Below are 14,328 nucleotides of genomic sequence, written 5' to 3'. Positions count from 1 at the left end.
CCTGACCCAGGACCTTCTTAACCTTCACCACACCCTGTTATCCTACATACTCCACCCCGCTCCCCTGCCCCTGGACATCACTCAGGTGTCCCCTCATGCATGTCTCTCCTTTCCACTTCTCACTCACCACATTGGATCACATAAGGAAATTATACCTCATGGCCCTTATTTTGTTCAACATGTCCCCAACTCACTATCGCTACCTCTGTTTTTTGGGTTTTTTTTTTTTTTTTCACAGCATTATAAGATTAATCAAAGTAGGACTAGGGCCATGGCTCCAGTGGTAGGGCACCTGCCTAGTAGGCATGAAGTCCTGAGTTCAAACCCCAGTACCACCGAAAATTAAAAGAAGAAAAATTAATAAAAGTGAGATAAGGTTTACCTACAGTTCTGCCACTGCAAACTTGGCCCTTGTCCAGAAGCAAAGCAATTATTACATGGCTTCATAGCATGTCCGGCTCCTCCCCGTTTCTCACACTTCGATGCACAGGCCTCAGTCAGGTGCCTCGCCGACTGCATTCCATGAATTCACTACACCCACCTTTCATGGGACTTACCTTGGCCCCAGCCCCGCCGACCTTCCCTGCCCTGGCCGTGTTTCACTAATCCTGTCCCCACCCTGCAGGCCTGGGAGCGGCTAGAGAAAGCCGAGCACGAGCGTGAGCTGGCCCTGCGCACAGAGCTGATCCGCCAGGAGAAGCTGGAGCAGCTGGCCGCCCGCTTTGACCGCAAGGCCGCCATGCGGGAGACCTGGCTCAGTGAGAACCAGCGCCTTGTGTCCCAGGTAGGATGCAAGGGGTTCCGGGAACTTCCAGATTGGTGGGAAGAAACAGGAGAGACAGTGATGGGTAAGGAGCCTTGCAGGGTGGGGAGGTGATGAAATGTGAAATATCCATCACACAGGTAGAAAGACAAATCCAGCAGCCAGAGCCCGGAAGCTTGCTCAGGAGAAAGGATAGTGAGACAGAATGGGATGGGATGCAGAGGACACTGAGAGAGCCACATGGAGGTGGCATCCTGAAGCCACAGCACTCACTCTGGGGACAGACAGAGCCAGCAAAGGCATTGTCTCTTGGTTCCCAAGCTCCCCTCCCTGCCTCTGCCACAGGACAACTTTGGACTGGAGCTGGCAGCAGTCGAGGCAGCAGTCCGGAAGCACGAAGCCATTGAGACAGACATCGTGGCCTACAGTGGCCGAGTTCAGGCAGTGGACGCTGTGGCCGCGGAGCTGGCCGCTGAGCGTTACCATGACATCAAACGCATCGCTGCCCGACAGCACAACGTGTCTCGGCTGTGGGACTTCCTGCGGCAGATGGTGGCAGCCCGGCGTGAGCGGCTCCTTCTCAACCTGGAACTGCAGAAGGTCTTTCAGGACCTGCTCTACCTCATGGACTGGATGGCAGAGATGAAGGTAGCGGGGCACTCGTGGTGGGGCTCAGTTGGGCAGGAGTCGTGGGAGTGTGGGTGTGGCACCTTCACTTACCTGCTCATGCCAGTTCTGTAGAGCATGCACCAGTGTGTGGGGGTCTCTACTTCTGATAAATACAGCAAACAGGCCCCAGTCCACATGGGGCTCCCAGTCTAGGGGAAGGAGACATAAGTGACATGGGGGTGGAGAGGAAGGACAGTAGCTGTACGAGGAGAAGGGGCTGTGGAATGAGATAAAGGAGGGAGCAGAGGAAGGTGTGGTGGTGCAGGCCTGTAATTCCCGCACCTGGGAGGCTGAGATGGGAGGATTGTAAGTTTGAAGCCAGCCTAGGCTATTTTGCAAGACCCTATCCGATAAAACCAAAAACAACTTAGGACTAGGAATGTAGCTCAGTGGTAGAGAGCTTGCCTAGCATGTGTGTAGGTCCCTGGGTTCCATCCCTGGCACAGGAAAAAAAAAAAAAAGGAGCAGCCAGCTCACTTACTGCCTTATAGGAATTTAGATTTTATTCAAAGTGACTGTATTTAAAGTGCTCAGAAGGTTTTGAGAAAGGGAGTTTGAAAAGGTCTCTTGGGCTACTATGTACGGAAGACCTGTGGGCAGAGTGAGTGGGAACAGAGAGACCACTCAGAGGCTGTTGCAATCTTCTAGGTGAGAGGTGGGCGTGAACATGGGTGCTAGGGTGCTGTGACGTCAGGAGGTGTCTGTGATTCTGGGGCTGAGGAGATGAGTCACAGGAGATTCCAGGAGGAGGATTAAGAAAGCTGTTCCACAGGAGGCAGGTTAAGGGTAAGGATCCAGTGCCAGGACGAAACTGGGGTATCCCATGAGTGAGCAGGTGTGCTCACCTGGGTTTGACACCTGGAGCTACCCAAAGAGGTTGGAAGGAAGAGGGAGTGGGGTTGGTGTGAGCATCTGGCTGGGAAGGAGCTGGGTGGCTCTCAGACAGGCAGTGGCCACTTGTGCCTGGCAGGGCCGGCTGCTGACTCAGGATCTGGGCAAGCATCTGACTGGAGTGGAGGACCTGCTGCAGCTACATGGGCTGGTAGAAGCAGACATCGCCGTGCAGGCCGAGAGGGTGCGGGCTGTCAGTGCCTCTGCTCTGCGCTTCTGTGACCCAGGGAAAGGTGATAATGGAGGAGGGGAAAGGCCCTGAAAACAGAAGGGCAAGGAAGGGGAGCCAGCTGTCCCCTACAAGAACCTGGGACAGGCGAGCTGGTGGGTGGGTGACGCGTGACAGAGCTAAAGCCAGGGAGTGAGGCACACTAGGGTTGGGTGGGGAGCAGTCAGAGCCCTTGACCTCTGGCTTGACTTTTTCAGAATACAGACCATGTGACCCACAGCTGGTATCAGAGCGGGTAGCCACCTTGGAGCAGAGCTATGAGGCCCTGTGCGAGTTGGCAGCGACTCGGAGGGCCCGTCTGGAGGAGTCACGGCGCCTCTGGCGGTTCCTTTGGGAGGTGGGTGAGGCTGAGGCCTGGGTACGGGAGCAGCAGCACCTCCTGGCCTCAGCTGACACAGGCCGGGATCTGACCGGAGTCCTCCGCCTGCTCAACAAGCACACAGCCCTGCGAGGTGAGATGAGTGGCCGGCTGGGACCCCTGAAGCTCACTCTGGAGCAGGGCCAGCAGTTGGTTGCCGAGGGCCACCCTGGAGCCAGCCAGGCTGCTGCCCGGGCGGCAGAGCTCCAGGCCCAGTGGGAGCGGCTGGAGGCCCTGGCTGAGGAGCGTGCCCAGCGGCTTGAGCAGGCTGCCAGCCTCTACCAGTTCCAGGCAGATGCAAACGATATGGAGGCCTGGTTGGTGGATGCGCTGCGCCTTGTGTCCAGCCCGGAGCTGGGGCACGACGAGTTCTCCACTCAGGCCCTGGCCAGGCAGCACCGGGCCCTGGAGGAGGAGATCCGAGGCCACCGGCCCACCCTGGATGCCTTGAGGGACCAAGCTGCAGCTCTGCCTCCCGCACTGAGCCACACAGCTGAGGTACGGGGCAGGGTGCCCACCCTGGAGCGGCACTATGAGGAGCTGCAGGCCCGGGCGGGCGAACGTGCACGAGCCCTGGAGGCAGCCCTGGCTCTCTACACCATGCTCAGTGAGGCCGGAGCCTGTGGGCTCTGGGTGGAGGAGAAGGAGCAGTGGCTCAACGGGCTGGCCCTGCCTGAGCGCCTGGAGGACCTGGAAGTGGTGCAGCAGAGGTAGGGCCTGCTGCTCTCCCAGGATTGATCACCTGTGAACTGGGGCTGGGGTGTGGGGCAGTGGGTCCCACCATAAACTGCTGTCATAACATCTCTCTGAGCCTTAAGCACATCCCTCTGTGTGGCTTTTTTGTTTGCTTGTTTTTGTAGTACTTGGGATTGAACTCAGGGCCCCTTGCAGCTAGGCGAGCACTCTACCACTTGAGCCACACCACACCCCCAGACCCTTTTTGTTTGTTTACGAATTATTTTTTCTGTACTGGGGCTTGAACTCAGGGTCTCACACTTGCTCTTTCCGCTTGAGCTACTCCGCCAGCCGCCCCCACCTTTGTTTGTATTTTTGTTTATGAGTTAGGGTCTCACCTATTTTGCCCTGGCAGCCTTGAACTAACGATCTGCCTGCCTCTGTCTCCAGAGTATCTGGGATTATAGATATGCACCACCATGCCCAGACCTCTGAGTCTTAATGATCATGTATTTAATTTTAATTAAAATGTAAAACATAAACAAAAGTAGAGAACAAATCACAAAAAAACCCTATACACCCATCTCCCAGATTCCTTCACATCAGTATAGTGCTCTTTTTGATTCTCTTGACTTTTAAAAAGTGAGTCGCCAGTGTTGTCATTTCACTCCTGTATTCCCCAAATGACCCTTTAAGAAAGATGAAGAAGCATCCTTACATACAATTCATTACTTATCACGTATGGAATTAAAATAGCTGAGACTTTAAAGTTACTGTTTTTTTAGGCAGAGACATTGATTAACCTCTCATGAATTAGCTTTATTCACAGAATAAGACATCTTAAAAGTCATTTAGAAAGGACATTTTTCTTGTAGAACCTCAATACTATGATCACGTAGAATAAAATTAGCAATTCCTTGATATCACCTATTATCAGTCCATGATTAAATTTCATGGTGGCTCTTAAAATGTAATTAAATTTTTTTTTTTTTTTTTAGTTTTCAAGATCTCCTATTACAAGTCTTAACAAACTACAACCCTTGGTACAAATTCAGCCTGCGGCCCATTTTTTTTTACAAATAAAGTTTTATTGGAGCAGAGCAGTGCCTAGTCATTGACATGTCATCTGTGGCTGTGTTCACCCCACACAGCAGAGCTGAGGAGATGAGACAGACACCATGGCTCATGCAGCCTGAAACATTTGCCCTGCCCTATTAGAATGTCAAATATCCCTGGAAAAAAGTCATATTTCACATCTTTATCCCTTAGACACATGTTTTAAGTTATCACTTCATTTTTTAGCTCATCATAGCAGGATGGGGCCTGGGGAGGAATGAGCCCTAGGAGGATCAGCAAGGTTCTGATAAAGGTGGTGTCCCTCCTGTGACAGGGTTATGTTTGACTTTGCAAGTTCCTGACATTTTGGCCTTCACTGTCTGTTTGAGCAACGCTAGGGGAGAATAGTTTTTCTCCTTGTTTGGGGGGAGTTGGAGGCTCCTCCCCTGACCCACAGGTACTGTGGGCCTTGTAGACTCAAAGGTGCAGAGATGCCAGGACGGAAGCCTCATGTTGAAGCAGTAACATTCCCGTGGGTGAAAATTAAAAAAAAACATTCCCGTGGGTGTCTAAGGAAGGCAACTGGGTGTCTCGCCACCTGCTGTCACCCATGCCCAGCGCTTCTTCTCCCTGCTCAGGTTCGAGACCCTGGAGCCTGAAATGAATGCCCTGGCTGCTAGAATTACTGCTGTGAATGACATTGCTGAGCAATTGCTGATGGCCAACCCACCGGGCAAGGACCGCATTGTCAACACCCAGAAGCAGCTCAACCTCAGGTGGGCTTGGTGGGGGAGTGTGCTGCCCTAGCTAGGCACCTGGGAAATAATGATGGTAACTGGAAGAGAGTTTGGAAGGGTAGTTAAAAATGAGGAAGGGAACTGTCTGGAATATGTTGAGGGAGGAGAAATGGTGAAAGTGATGAAGGGGGGTCAAGGCAGTCAGAAGAGGGTGGGGATTTCAGGGAGTGACCAAGACGAGAAGGAGGTGAGTAGCCTCCTTACAAAAGCAGCAGAAGAAGGTATATCCAAGGAAGGGCAGCATGGACAAAGCTTTCAGATGTACCTGGCCAGGGCAGAGAAGCTGAGCAGCAACAAATATCAGACCTTCCCCTGCCCTTACTCTCACACAGGTGGCAGCAATTTCGGTCCCTAGCAGATGGCAAGAAGGCGGCTCTGACCTCAGCTCTTAGCATCCAGAACTACCACCTAGAGTGCACAGAGACCCAGGCCTGGATGAGAGAAAAGACCAAGGTCATTGAATCCACCCAGGGCCTGGGCAATGATCTAGCTGGTGTGCTGGCCCTGCAGCGGAAGCTAGCTGGCACCGAGCGGGACCTGGAAGCTATCGCTGCACGGGTTGGTGAACTAACCCGAGAGGCAAATGCCCTGGCTGCTGGTCATCCATCCCAAGCCCCTGCCATCAATGCCCGGCTTGGAGAAGTGCAAGTTGGCTGGGAGGACCTGCGAGCCACCATGAGGCGTCGAGAGGAGTCCCTGGGTGAGGCACGGCGGCTACAGGACTTCCTGCGCAGCTTGGATGACTTCCAGGCTTGGCTCGGCCGCACGCAGACTGCTGTGGCCTCTGAGGAAGGGCCAGCCACCCTACCTGAGGCAGAAGCTCTCCTGGCCCAACATGCAGCTTTGCGGGGAGAGGTGGAGAGGGCCCAGAGCGAGTACAGCCGCCTGCGGGCCTTGGGTGAAGAGGTGACCCGGGACCAGGCCGATCCCCAGTGCCTCTTCCTCCGGCAGCGACTGGAAGCCCTGGGAACTGGCTGGGAGGAGCTGGGCCGCATGTGGGAGAGCCGGCAAGGCCGCCTGGCCCAGGCCCATGGCTTCCAGGGGTTCCTGCGTGATGCTCGCCAGGCTGAGGGTGTGCTCAGCAGCCAGGTGAGAGCCCAGGGGGCAAAGTCCCAACCAGGAAGAGGAGGAAAATGGGGACTGGGGAAAGCTCAAAGGAATATGGAGGAGGGGGGAGGGCAATGCCAGTGGATGTAATTGAGGAAGAAGGATGGGTAGGAAGAAACATATAGAGTGAAAACATTTAAAAGGAAATGTAGCTTCCCAAGCTGACTTCAGAAGAAATAAAAATCTTGGCCAGTCGTGTAACTATTAAAGAAATCAAACCAAAACCAGTAGGTACAAACAAGACAGAACAGATTTGGACTGGTAAAGTTCTTCCAGCTCAGCTCCCGCATTAGTGGCCCTCACCCCCTCTGTCTTCAGAGCTATCTGAGCTAGGCTGCCCCTCCTCAGGATGGCCCCTGCATCTCAGATGTGCCTCTGAGTGGATCCCCTCTGAGGAGTGGGAGTGGCATGCTTTGAGAAGTGAGCTCAGTACCTTCCCTGCTGCACAGGACTATGTTCTGTCTCACACGGAGATGCCAGGGACACTCCAGGCCGCTGATGCTGCAATTAAAAAGCTGGAAGATTTCATGAGCACTATGGATGCCAATGGGGAGCGCATCCGAGGGCTCCTGGAGGCTGGGCGCCAGCTGGTATCGGAAGGCAACATCCACGCTGAGAAGATCCAGGAGAAGGCAGATTCCATCGAGAGCAGGTATGATGAAGGCAGCAGACAACTGACAGGAAAATAAGTGAAAGCAGGATGGCCTCAAAGGTGGAGACCTGGCACGGGCAAACTGACAGATAGCGGGGGTGGAGGGCTGACCACAAAATAGAGAAGGAAGACCAGAGTGGTTGGAAAAGACCTGGACAGGCCTAGGGGGTCCACCTCCCCCATATTAGGGCAAAATGGAGCCTATTGGGATGGCAGACCTGGAAGCTGGATTCCTAGGGTGTCCTGTAGGCTCCGGGGTCAGGGTGGGGACATTATCTCTACGGGAAGGTGACTATCGGGCCTCCAGATGAGTTAATGGAAGCAACTTCAGAGTTTCACATGGGGCTGCAATTGCAGACACCGGAAGAATCAAGACGCAGTGCAGCAGCTTTTGGGTCGCCTTCGGGACAACCGTGAGCAGCAGCACTTCTTGCAAGACTGTCATGAGGTGAGGCTCTTGGTTCCCTGCAGCGTTCCCTAGCCGTCCATCCATTTCTCACAGTCCCTCACTCCAGGCGTAAAGTATGTGTATCAAGGTGTCACCAGGGCTTGTGAGCCCCTTCATGGCCTCTTCCTGAGTCTTCCATGTCTCCCAGTTCCGTCAGGCTCATGCCCCACCCTCTCCTTCCTGTGAAATATTCCCTCCTCCTCCATCCCTGTTTTATGCTTGCTGCAGCTAAAACTCTGGATTGACGAGAAGATGCTGACAGCCCAGGACGTGTCCTACGATGAGGCTCGCAGCCTGCACACGAAGTGGCAGAAGCACCAGGCATTCATGGCCGAGCTGGCGGCCAATAAGGACTGGCTGGACAAGGTGGACAAGGTGAGCTGAGCAGCAAGGAGTGAGTCTTTGGGGCTGCTCTGGGCGGGTCCCAGCCAGGGGACTGCAGGCCTGGGGACCTAGCTAGCTAGCTAGCCTTAGAGACCTACGCCTAGCTCCAGGACATGGTTCTTTCAGGATTAGAGATGTGGGCCTCTGGGACCGCTCCACCAGAATGGAAAGTTACAGCCTGCTGGGGACAAATGTCTTAGGACTGTGGGACAGGACTCCAGAACTTTGAGAAAGTACAACGTAATAGGGAGGCAAACTACAGCTTTTGGTCAACGCTGAAACTGTTCCTGGGTTCAGAGCAACATGACTCTCTTTGCCAGAGTCTACGAACATCTGTAAAGGGCCAGATAATAAACACTTCAGGCTTCCTGGGCCATACAGTTTCTGCTGCAGCCACTCATCTGCAGCCATAGAGAATACATAAAAGACTGAGCCTGGTTGTCCTCCAATAAAACCTCATTTATAAAAACAGGCAGTGGGTCTGATTTGGTCCATCACTGTGGTTTGCTGGCCATTGCTTTTGAGTCTTCTTGTTCCTGGGATTTGTCTCCCATGCAGCTCTGCCTCGATTGCTGAGGACAGACGAAACATTATTTCCACTCAGCAAGTATTCCTAGAGATTGTTATGTGTGCTTAGCATGCTACTAGGTGCTGCATGGTATATGAAGAGACACTTTCCCTCCTTCAAGGGCACGGTAGGTAGGGAGAGGAGGAGACCAATGCCTTTTCAGTGTTTCCATTTGGTCAGCAAATACTGACTTAGTGCTGCTATATTGCAAAGCATTCTCCTAGGCAGTGAGTGGGGAATGGGGGTGATACTACCACAGGCTGCAGCCAGGATGTGAGCTGTATATACAACAGCAAAGTCACATCCAGAGCAAATATGTAGGTGCAATAAGACAGAGAGTCCATGAAGCCTTGGGGTAAGGAGAGGGCATATGGGAATTCAAAAAAAAAAAAAAAACAAGAGCATCCAGGGTAGTAGTCCATGGAGGATAAGGAGAATGTGGACAGAGATATTGGGGGGAAAATGCTTGTAGTAGAGAAACTGCTGTGAACAGAAAGCCTGAGGAGTGCCTAGGGGAACAAAAAGAACAGGAGGACGTCAATCTGGCTGGCAGGAGCACAGTTTGTGAAAGGGCCCCCTGGAAGCAAAGGTGGGAAAGCCCTGATCATCATATAAGAAGTGTGTGAAGGCCATGACACTCACCTTTGACACTTCATCCTGATAGCCATGTAAAAGGGCCTGAAGGCAGTGTCTGAGTTTGAGTTCCCAGAAGTAGACTCTGAAACCAGGATTGTAGAGCAGACTGTTTCAGGAGAGGTGATTCCCGGAAGCAGCAGAAGGGGCCTGGGAGATGAGTCAGACAGGGACTGACAGGGATGTAGCTGAGGGGTAGAGTGTGTTTAGTATGTGAGGCCTGGGTTCTATCCCTAGCAGAGGAAAAGAAGGAAGAAAGGGAGAGGTAGGGTATATCCTCGTGCCAGCTATACAGAACAGTCCTACAGGGGCCCTCTGGGAGACAGTATAGAACACTTTATCCCACCAAAAGCATGAGGTAGCTGAGCTGGGTGTGCATTCATCACCTCTCTATCTGCTGTTGGTTGAGAGCTACTTCTGCGAGCATCAGCTCTCTGGCACTTCCAGCTCACTCACTTCTATGCATGCAAAAGTCTTCAAAGTCTTCCTAGGTGGGACTCACTTGTCATAGTTCAAGTGCAGAGTAATGAGCTGAGAAACGTGAAATGATAATACAAGTCCACGTGCAATGAAACACTAGCAACCACCAGCACTAGGAAATTCAAAGGAAGGAAAGGTTGCATGGCTTCTTGATTGAAGTGAGGTTGGGTTTAGACCGTGGGGGGAAGTGGGGTATAATTAGGATGGGCAGTTTAGAAGGGACTTAAAAACCTCTCAGAAGGGTATGTTAATAAGCTCACATAGGAACTTGCAGTTATTTGCCACACTTGAGTCTTCTTCTGCCCTTTAGGTCTCTGGTCTGCTATCCACCTATAGTATTCAGTGGTGTCTAATTCTGGTACTTACACCTTCTTTGTCCTGCCACCCAGGAAGGGCGGGAGCTGACTCTCGAGAAGCCAGATCTGAAAGCCCTAGTGTCAGAGAAGCTGGGAGACCTGCACAGGCGCTGGGATGAGCTGGAGACCACCACCCAGGCCAAGGCCCGCAGCCTCTTTGATGCCAACCGGGCCGAGCTGTTTGCCCAGAGCTGCTCTGCCCTGGAGAGCTGGCTGGAGAGCCTGCAGGCCCAGCTGCATTCTGATGACTATGGCAAGGATCTCACCAGCGTCAACATTCTGCTTAAGAAGCAGCAGGTACACTGTAGGCCTTTTGGGGAGGATAAATGGCAGGAGGAAGGAGATGATGTAGCTCTCAAGACTAGGAGGTCATTCTAAGGCCTGGCAGATGACATCTTTTGGTGTTTCTCATAGTGATTTCTGTGGGTCACCAGCATCAGAATCTCCATGGATGTGTATCAGTCAGGGGATAGACTACATTAGTAATTGGAACAGAGAAACTAATAAAAAGAAGTATTGTTGATTTAGTCCATTTTCTGTTGCTATAATAGAATATCTGAGACTGGGTAATTTATAAAGAGTAGAGGTTTGTTTTGACTCGTGGTTCTGGAGGCTAAAAAGTTCAAGAGCATGGCACTGATATCTGCGTGGCTTCTGTGATGCCTTGTACTGCATCACAACATGGCAGAAGAACAAAGAGAAGTGAGCACATGTGGAAGACAAAACAGGAGGGCCAGACTCAATAACAATCTGCTCTTATACTAACTAATGCAGTCTCATGAGACCTGTATTAATCCTCTTAATGACCTAATCACTTCTTAAAGGTCTCACCACCCCTCAACACTTTAACTTTGAGGACCAAATTCATTTATTTATTTACTTTTGCGGTACTAGGGCTTGAACTCAGGGCCTCACACTTGCTAGGCAGGTGTTCTACTGCTTGAGCCACTCCACCAGCCCTTGAGGACCAAATTTCAACATGAGTTTCAGAGGGGACAAAACACATCCAAATCCTAGCAGGTATAAAGAGAATCCTACAGTAGCAGTCAGAAAACTTTTCTGTAAAGGGTCAAATAGTAAATATTTTGGACTTTGTAGGTCATGTGGTCTCTGTCACAACTATTCGACTCTGTTCTTGTAGGGTTAAGACAGACAATACATAAAAGGAGTGAAGCTGTGTTCCAATAAAACTTTATTTACAAAATCGACGGTGGGATGTATTTGCTGACCCCTGCATAAAAATTTAAAATAGCAAATGTAGGGAGCAGCTATACGTATAGGGCTGCAGATGAAGACCCAAGGAAAGAATGATAGCTGAATTTCAGACCATTTTGGAAAGGCAGAGGCCCCTGAATGACCTAAAAATTTGCTGGGGTATCATGACTAGAGCAGGTCTGCATCTGGAAAGCCAAGACTGGCCAGCAGAAAGTTGCCCCTGGAGTGGGAATAGCCACAGAATATCTTGTGCACTACTGGGCAGTTTTGCTATAGGAGGAAGAAGAAAAGTGGGCTGAAATTATAGCTCCTCTTTCTCAATGTGTTGTGCTAGCTCACCAGCACCCTCAGCTGGCAAAGTCTGGCATTGTACCAGCTGGCCAAGGAGAAATGGTTACAGGGTCATTTCAACATCTCATTGCAGGGCAAAGATGAATTTGGAACTGAGGTGGATTTGAAACTGAAAGACAATAAATTCATAGCAGGCACATTTATCATACAACCCTGGATTCTCATACATATACAAAATCAAAGTTTGAGATTCACTGATCAGGCCACGAGGGCATGTTTTCTCTGGCGTGGAGCCCCAGGGATAAGAAATCACGATTTGCTTGATACACACTAGTGTCTCCTCTGAGTCTGAAGGTGGAAATGCGGGGCTGACATTCTTGTCCTCCGGGTTTGCAGATGCTGGAACGGGAGATGGCTGTGAGAGAGAAGGAGGTGGAGGCAATCCAGGCCCAAGCGAAGGCACTGGCCCAGGAAGACCAGGGTGCAGGGGAGGTGGAAAGGACCTCAAGGGCCGTGGAGGAGAAGTTCAGGAGCCTGTGCCAGCCCATGAAGGAGCGCTGCCAGCGCCTGCAAGCCTCTCGGGAGCAGCACCAGTTCCACCGGGATGTGGAGGACGAGATTGTGAGTTGCTGGGGCCAGGCATGGGATAGTCTTCAGCTTGACCCTGGCCACAGGGCTCTCCAGCCTCCTTCCCGACACTGGGGAGATGCCTGTACTGCTCCATTGCCTCTTCTCTTAGGCATTGAGTCTCCCCTCTAAGGACATTCAGGGATGCCTTCTAGGTCCCTTTACCCCAGAACCAGAAATGGCTGTTCCCTATACACATACCTGTAGCTGTCGTATCCCCACTGTCCAGCCCCCCCGCTTCCAGTGCTGCCCTCTGCATCTTCACTGACCCCTCTTTCTCATCCAGTTGTGGGTGACTGAGCGGTTGCCCATGGCCAGCTCCATGGAACATGGCAAGGACCTACCCAGTGTCCAGCTTCTCATGAAGAAAAACCAGGTAAGGCAGACGCTAAGGGTTAAAAAAAAAAAAGTTCCCCAGAGCCTCCCCACACTGGAATGTTGGTTTTTTCCGAAGATGCTATCTAACCCCAGACTTCAGGGGTTCACTTTTCCTTACCTCAAGACGGTGGGGTCTCATTAGGAGAGTATGAGGATTGATAGGGCACCACCATTGTGTCCCTGGGCCTGGAGGGAGGACTGTGAGAGGCTCAGGAAGGAGGAGAGGCAGGGTGTGAAGGGAGGGTTCAGGTTGAGTAAGGGGATGTAGGCTTAGGGTTCCCTTCTGCAAGCCTTTCATTGTGTCTTCTTCTATGGCTGGGGACAGACCCTGCAGAAAGAGATCCAGGGCCACGAACCCCGGATTGCTGACCTTAAGGAGAGGCAGCGTGCTCTGGGTGCAGCTGCAGCAGGCCCGGAGCTGGCTGAGCTCCAGGAAATGTGGAAACGCCTGAGCCACGAGCTGGAGCTTAGGGGGAAGCGACTGGAGGAGGCCCTGCGGGCCCAGCAGTTCTACCGAGATGCCGCCGAGGCTGAGGCCTGGATGGGTGAACAGGAGTTGCACATGATGGGCCAGGAGAAGGCCAAGGTGAGAGCCAGGTCACAACCTGGTCTGTGTGGCTGATTCTCTCCGCTCCCAGGCCCTGCTGGCTGATGCCCACTGACCCCTCTCCTAGGATGAGCTGAGTGCCCAGGCAGAAGTGAAGAAGCATCAGGTCTTAGAACAAGCCTTGGCTGACTACGCCCAGACCATCCACCAACTAGCAGCCAGTAGCCAAGACATGATTGACCATGACCACCCAGAGAGGTGAATTCACGGGCAGGAGAGGGGCAGAGTCTCCGGGGAAGAGGGGAGCTGGTTCTGGGAAGGGACAGGGATCGTGGTACCTTTTATACCATGTGTGTGCAGAACATTCTAGAAAATTGGAGAAGCAGAAACTTGGTGAGAAGTTGGAAATCTAAGAGGGACAGGAGGAGTCTACAGAACAGGCTGGGTACTGGGGCAACATCTGCTAAGTCCATGGTGCCTTCCATCCCTCATGTAGCACACGGATAACAATCCGCCAGGCCCAGGTGGACAAGCTGTACGCCAGCCTGAAGGAGCTGGCGGGAGAGCGGCGTGAGCGCCTGCAGGAGCACCTCCGGCTGTGCCAGCTCCGCCGCGAGCTTGATGACCTGGAGCAGTGGATCCAGGAGCGTGAGGTGGTGGCGGCCTCCCACGAGTTGGGCCAGGACTATGAGCATGTGACGGTGAGTGCTGGCAGAACGCCATGCAGGAGGGTGCCAGGAAGGGTTGGGATGCACTGGGAGATCAGGGCCTTGCCATGGGCAGAGCACCAAGGGGCAGGGGCACAGGGCCAGGCAGCGCAAGCACTGTCTTAAGTTTTGAGGTATGTAATTTGAAGAATTGTACAGAAAAGGAGACATGGGGCTAACTATAAGGGAGGGTAAAAAGGAAATTACCAATCATTCTTTGTCAACAGCCCTCGACAAAATGGGGTGAGCTTTAGATTCCCCTCTACAGCTTGGATCCTCATTGGTGCAGAAATACGGACTATAATTAGGGTATCCTTGTCTGAAAAAAGCGCCTCCATGTGCCTTTGCTGAGGGGTAGGGTGCCTCAGGCAAATACAGTCATACACTGAATAATGATGTTTCATTTAAGAACGGGTCACATATACAACGGTGGTCCTCTAAGCAGCCATCATAGTTTGTGTAAGAATACTCTATGACAAAACTGCCAAACGATGCAT

General features: G+C 52.2%; 1 protein-coding gene across 3 annotated transcripts in view; it reads left to right on the top strand.

Annotated features, from left to right (window-relative positions):
* Sptbn2 (spectrin beta, non-erythrocytic 2) overlaps positions 1 to 14,328 on the top strand; it is a 39,282-nt gene that overhangs the window by 19,216 nt on the left and 5,738 nt on the right. For all 3 annotated transcript variants that reach the window (XM_020164727.2, XM_074049825.1, XM_074049817.1), the window contains 15 exons: positions 626 to 784; positions 1,109 to 1,411; positions 2,403 to 2,556; positions 2,750 to 3,620; positions 5,280 to 5,417; positions 5,771 to 6,527; positions 6,995 to 7,197; positions 7,555 to 7,645; positions 7,874 to 8,020; positions 10,100 to 10,363; positions 11,969 to 12,193; positions 12,486 to 12,575; positions 12,903 to 13,163; positions 13,252 to 13,382; positions 13,621 to 13,825. In XM_020164727.2, the coding sequence (XP_020020316.2) occupies positions 626 to 784; positions 1,109 to 1,411; positions 2,403 to 2,556; positions 2,750 to 3,620; positions 5,280 to 5,417; positions 5,771 to 6,527; positions 6,995 to 7,197; positions 7,555 to 7,645; positions 7,874 to 8,020; positions 10,100 to 10,363; positions 11,969 to 12,193; positions 12,486 to 12,575; positions 12,903 to 13,163; positions 13,252 to 13,382; positions 13,621 to 13,825 (3,999 nt within the window). The remainder of the gene's footprint in view (positions 1 to 625; positions 785 to 1,108; positions 1,412 to 2,402; positions 2,557 to 2,749; positions 3,621 to 5,279; positions 5,418 to 5,770; positions 6,528 to 6,994; positions 7,198 to 7,554; positions 7,646 to 7,873; positions 8,021 to 10,099; positions 10,364 to 11,968; positions 12,194 to 12,485; positions 12,576 to 12,902; positions 13,164 to 13,251; positions 13,383 to 13,620; positions 13,826 to 14,328) is intronic.

Source organism: Castor canadensis, chromosome 1 (assembly GCF_047511655.1).
Source record: "Castor canadensis chromosome 1, mCasCan1.hap1v2, whole genome shotgun sequence".
In the NCBI taxonomy this organism is placed as follows: Eukaryota; Metazoa; Chordata; class Mammalia; order Rodentia; family Castoridae; genus Castor; species Castor canadensis.
Note: the sequence above shows the minus strand (reverse complement) of the source record. Positions and strands in the feature narration are given on the sequence as shown.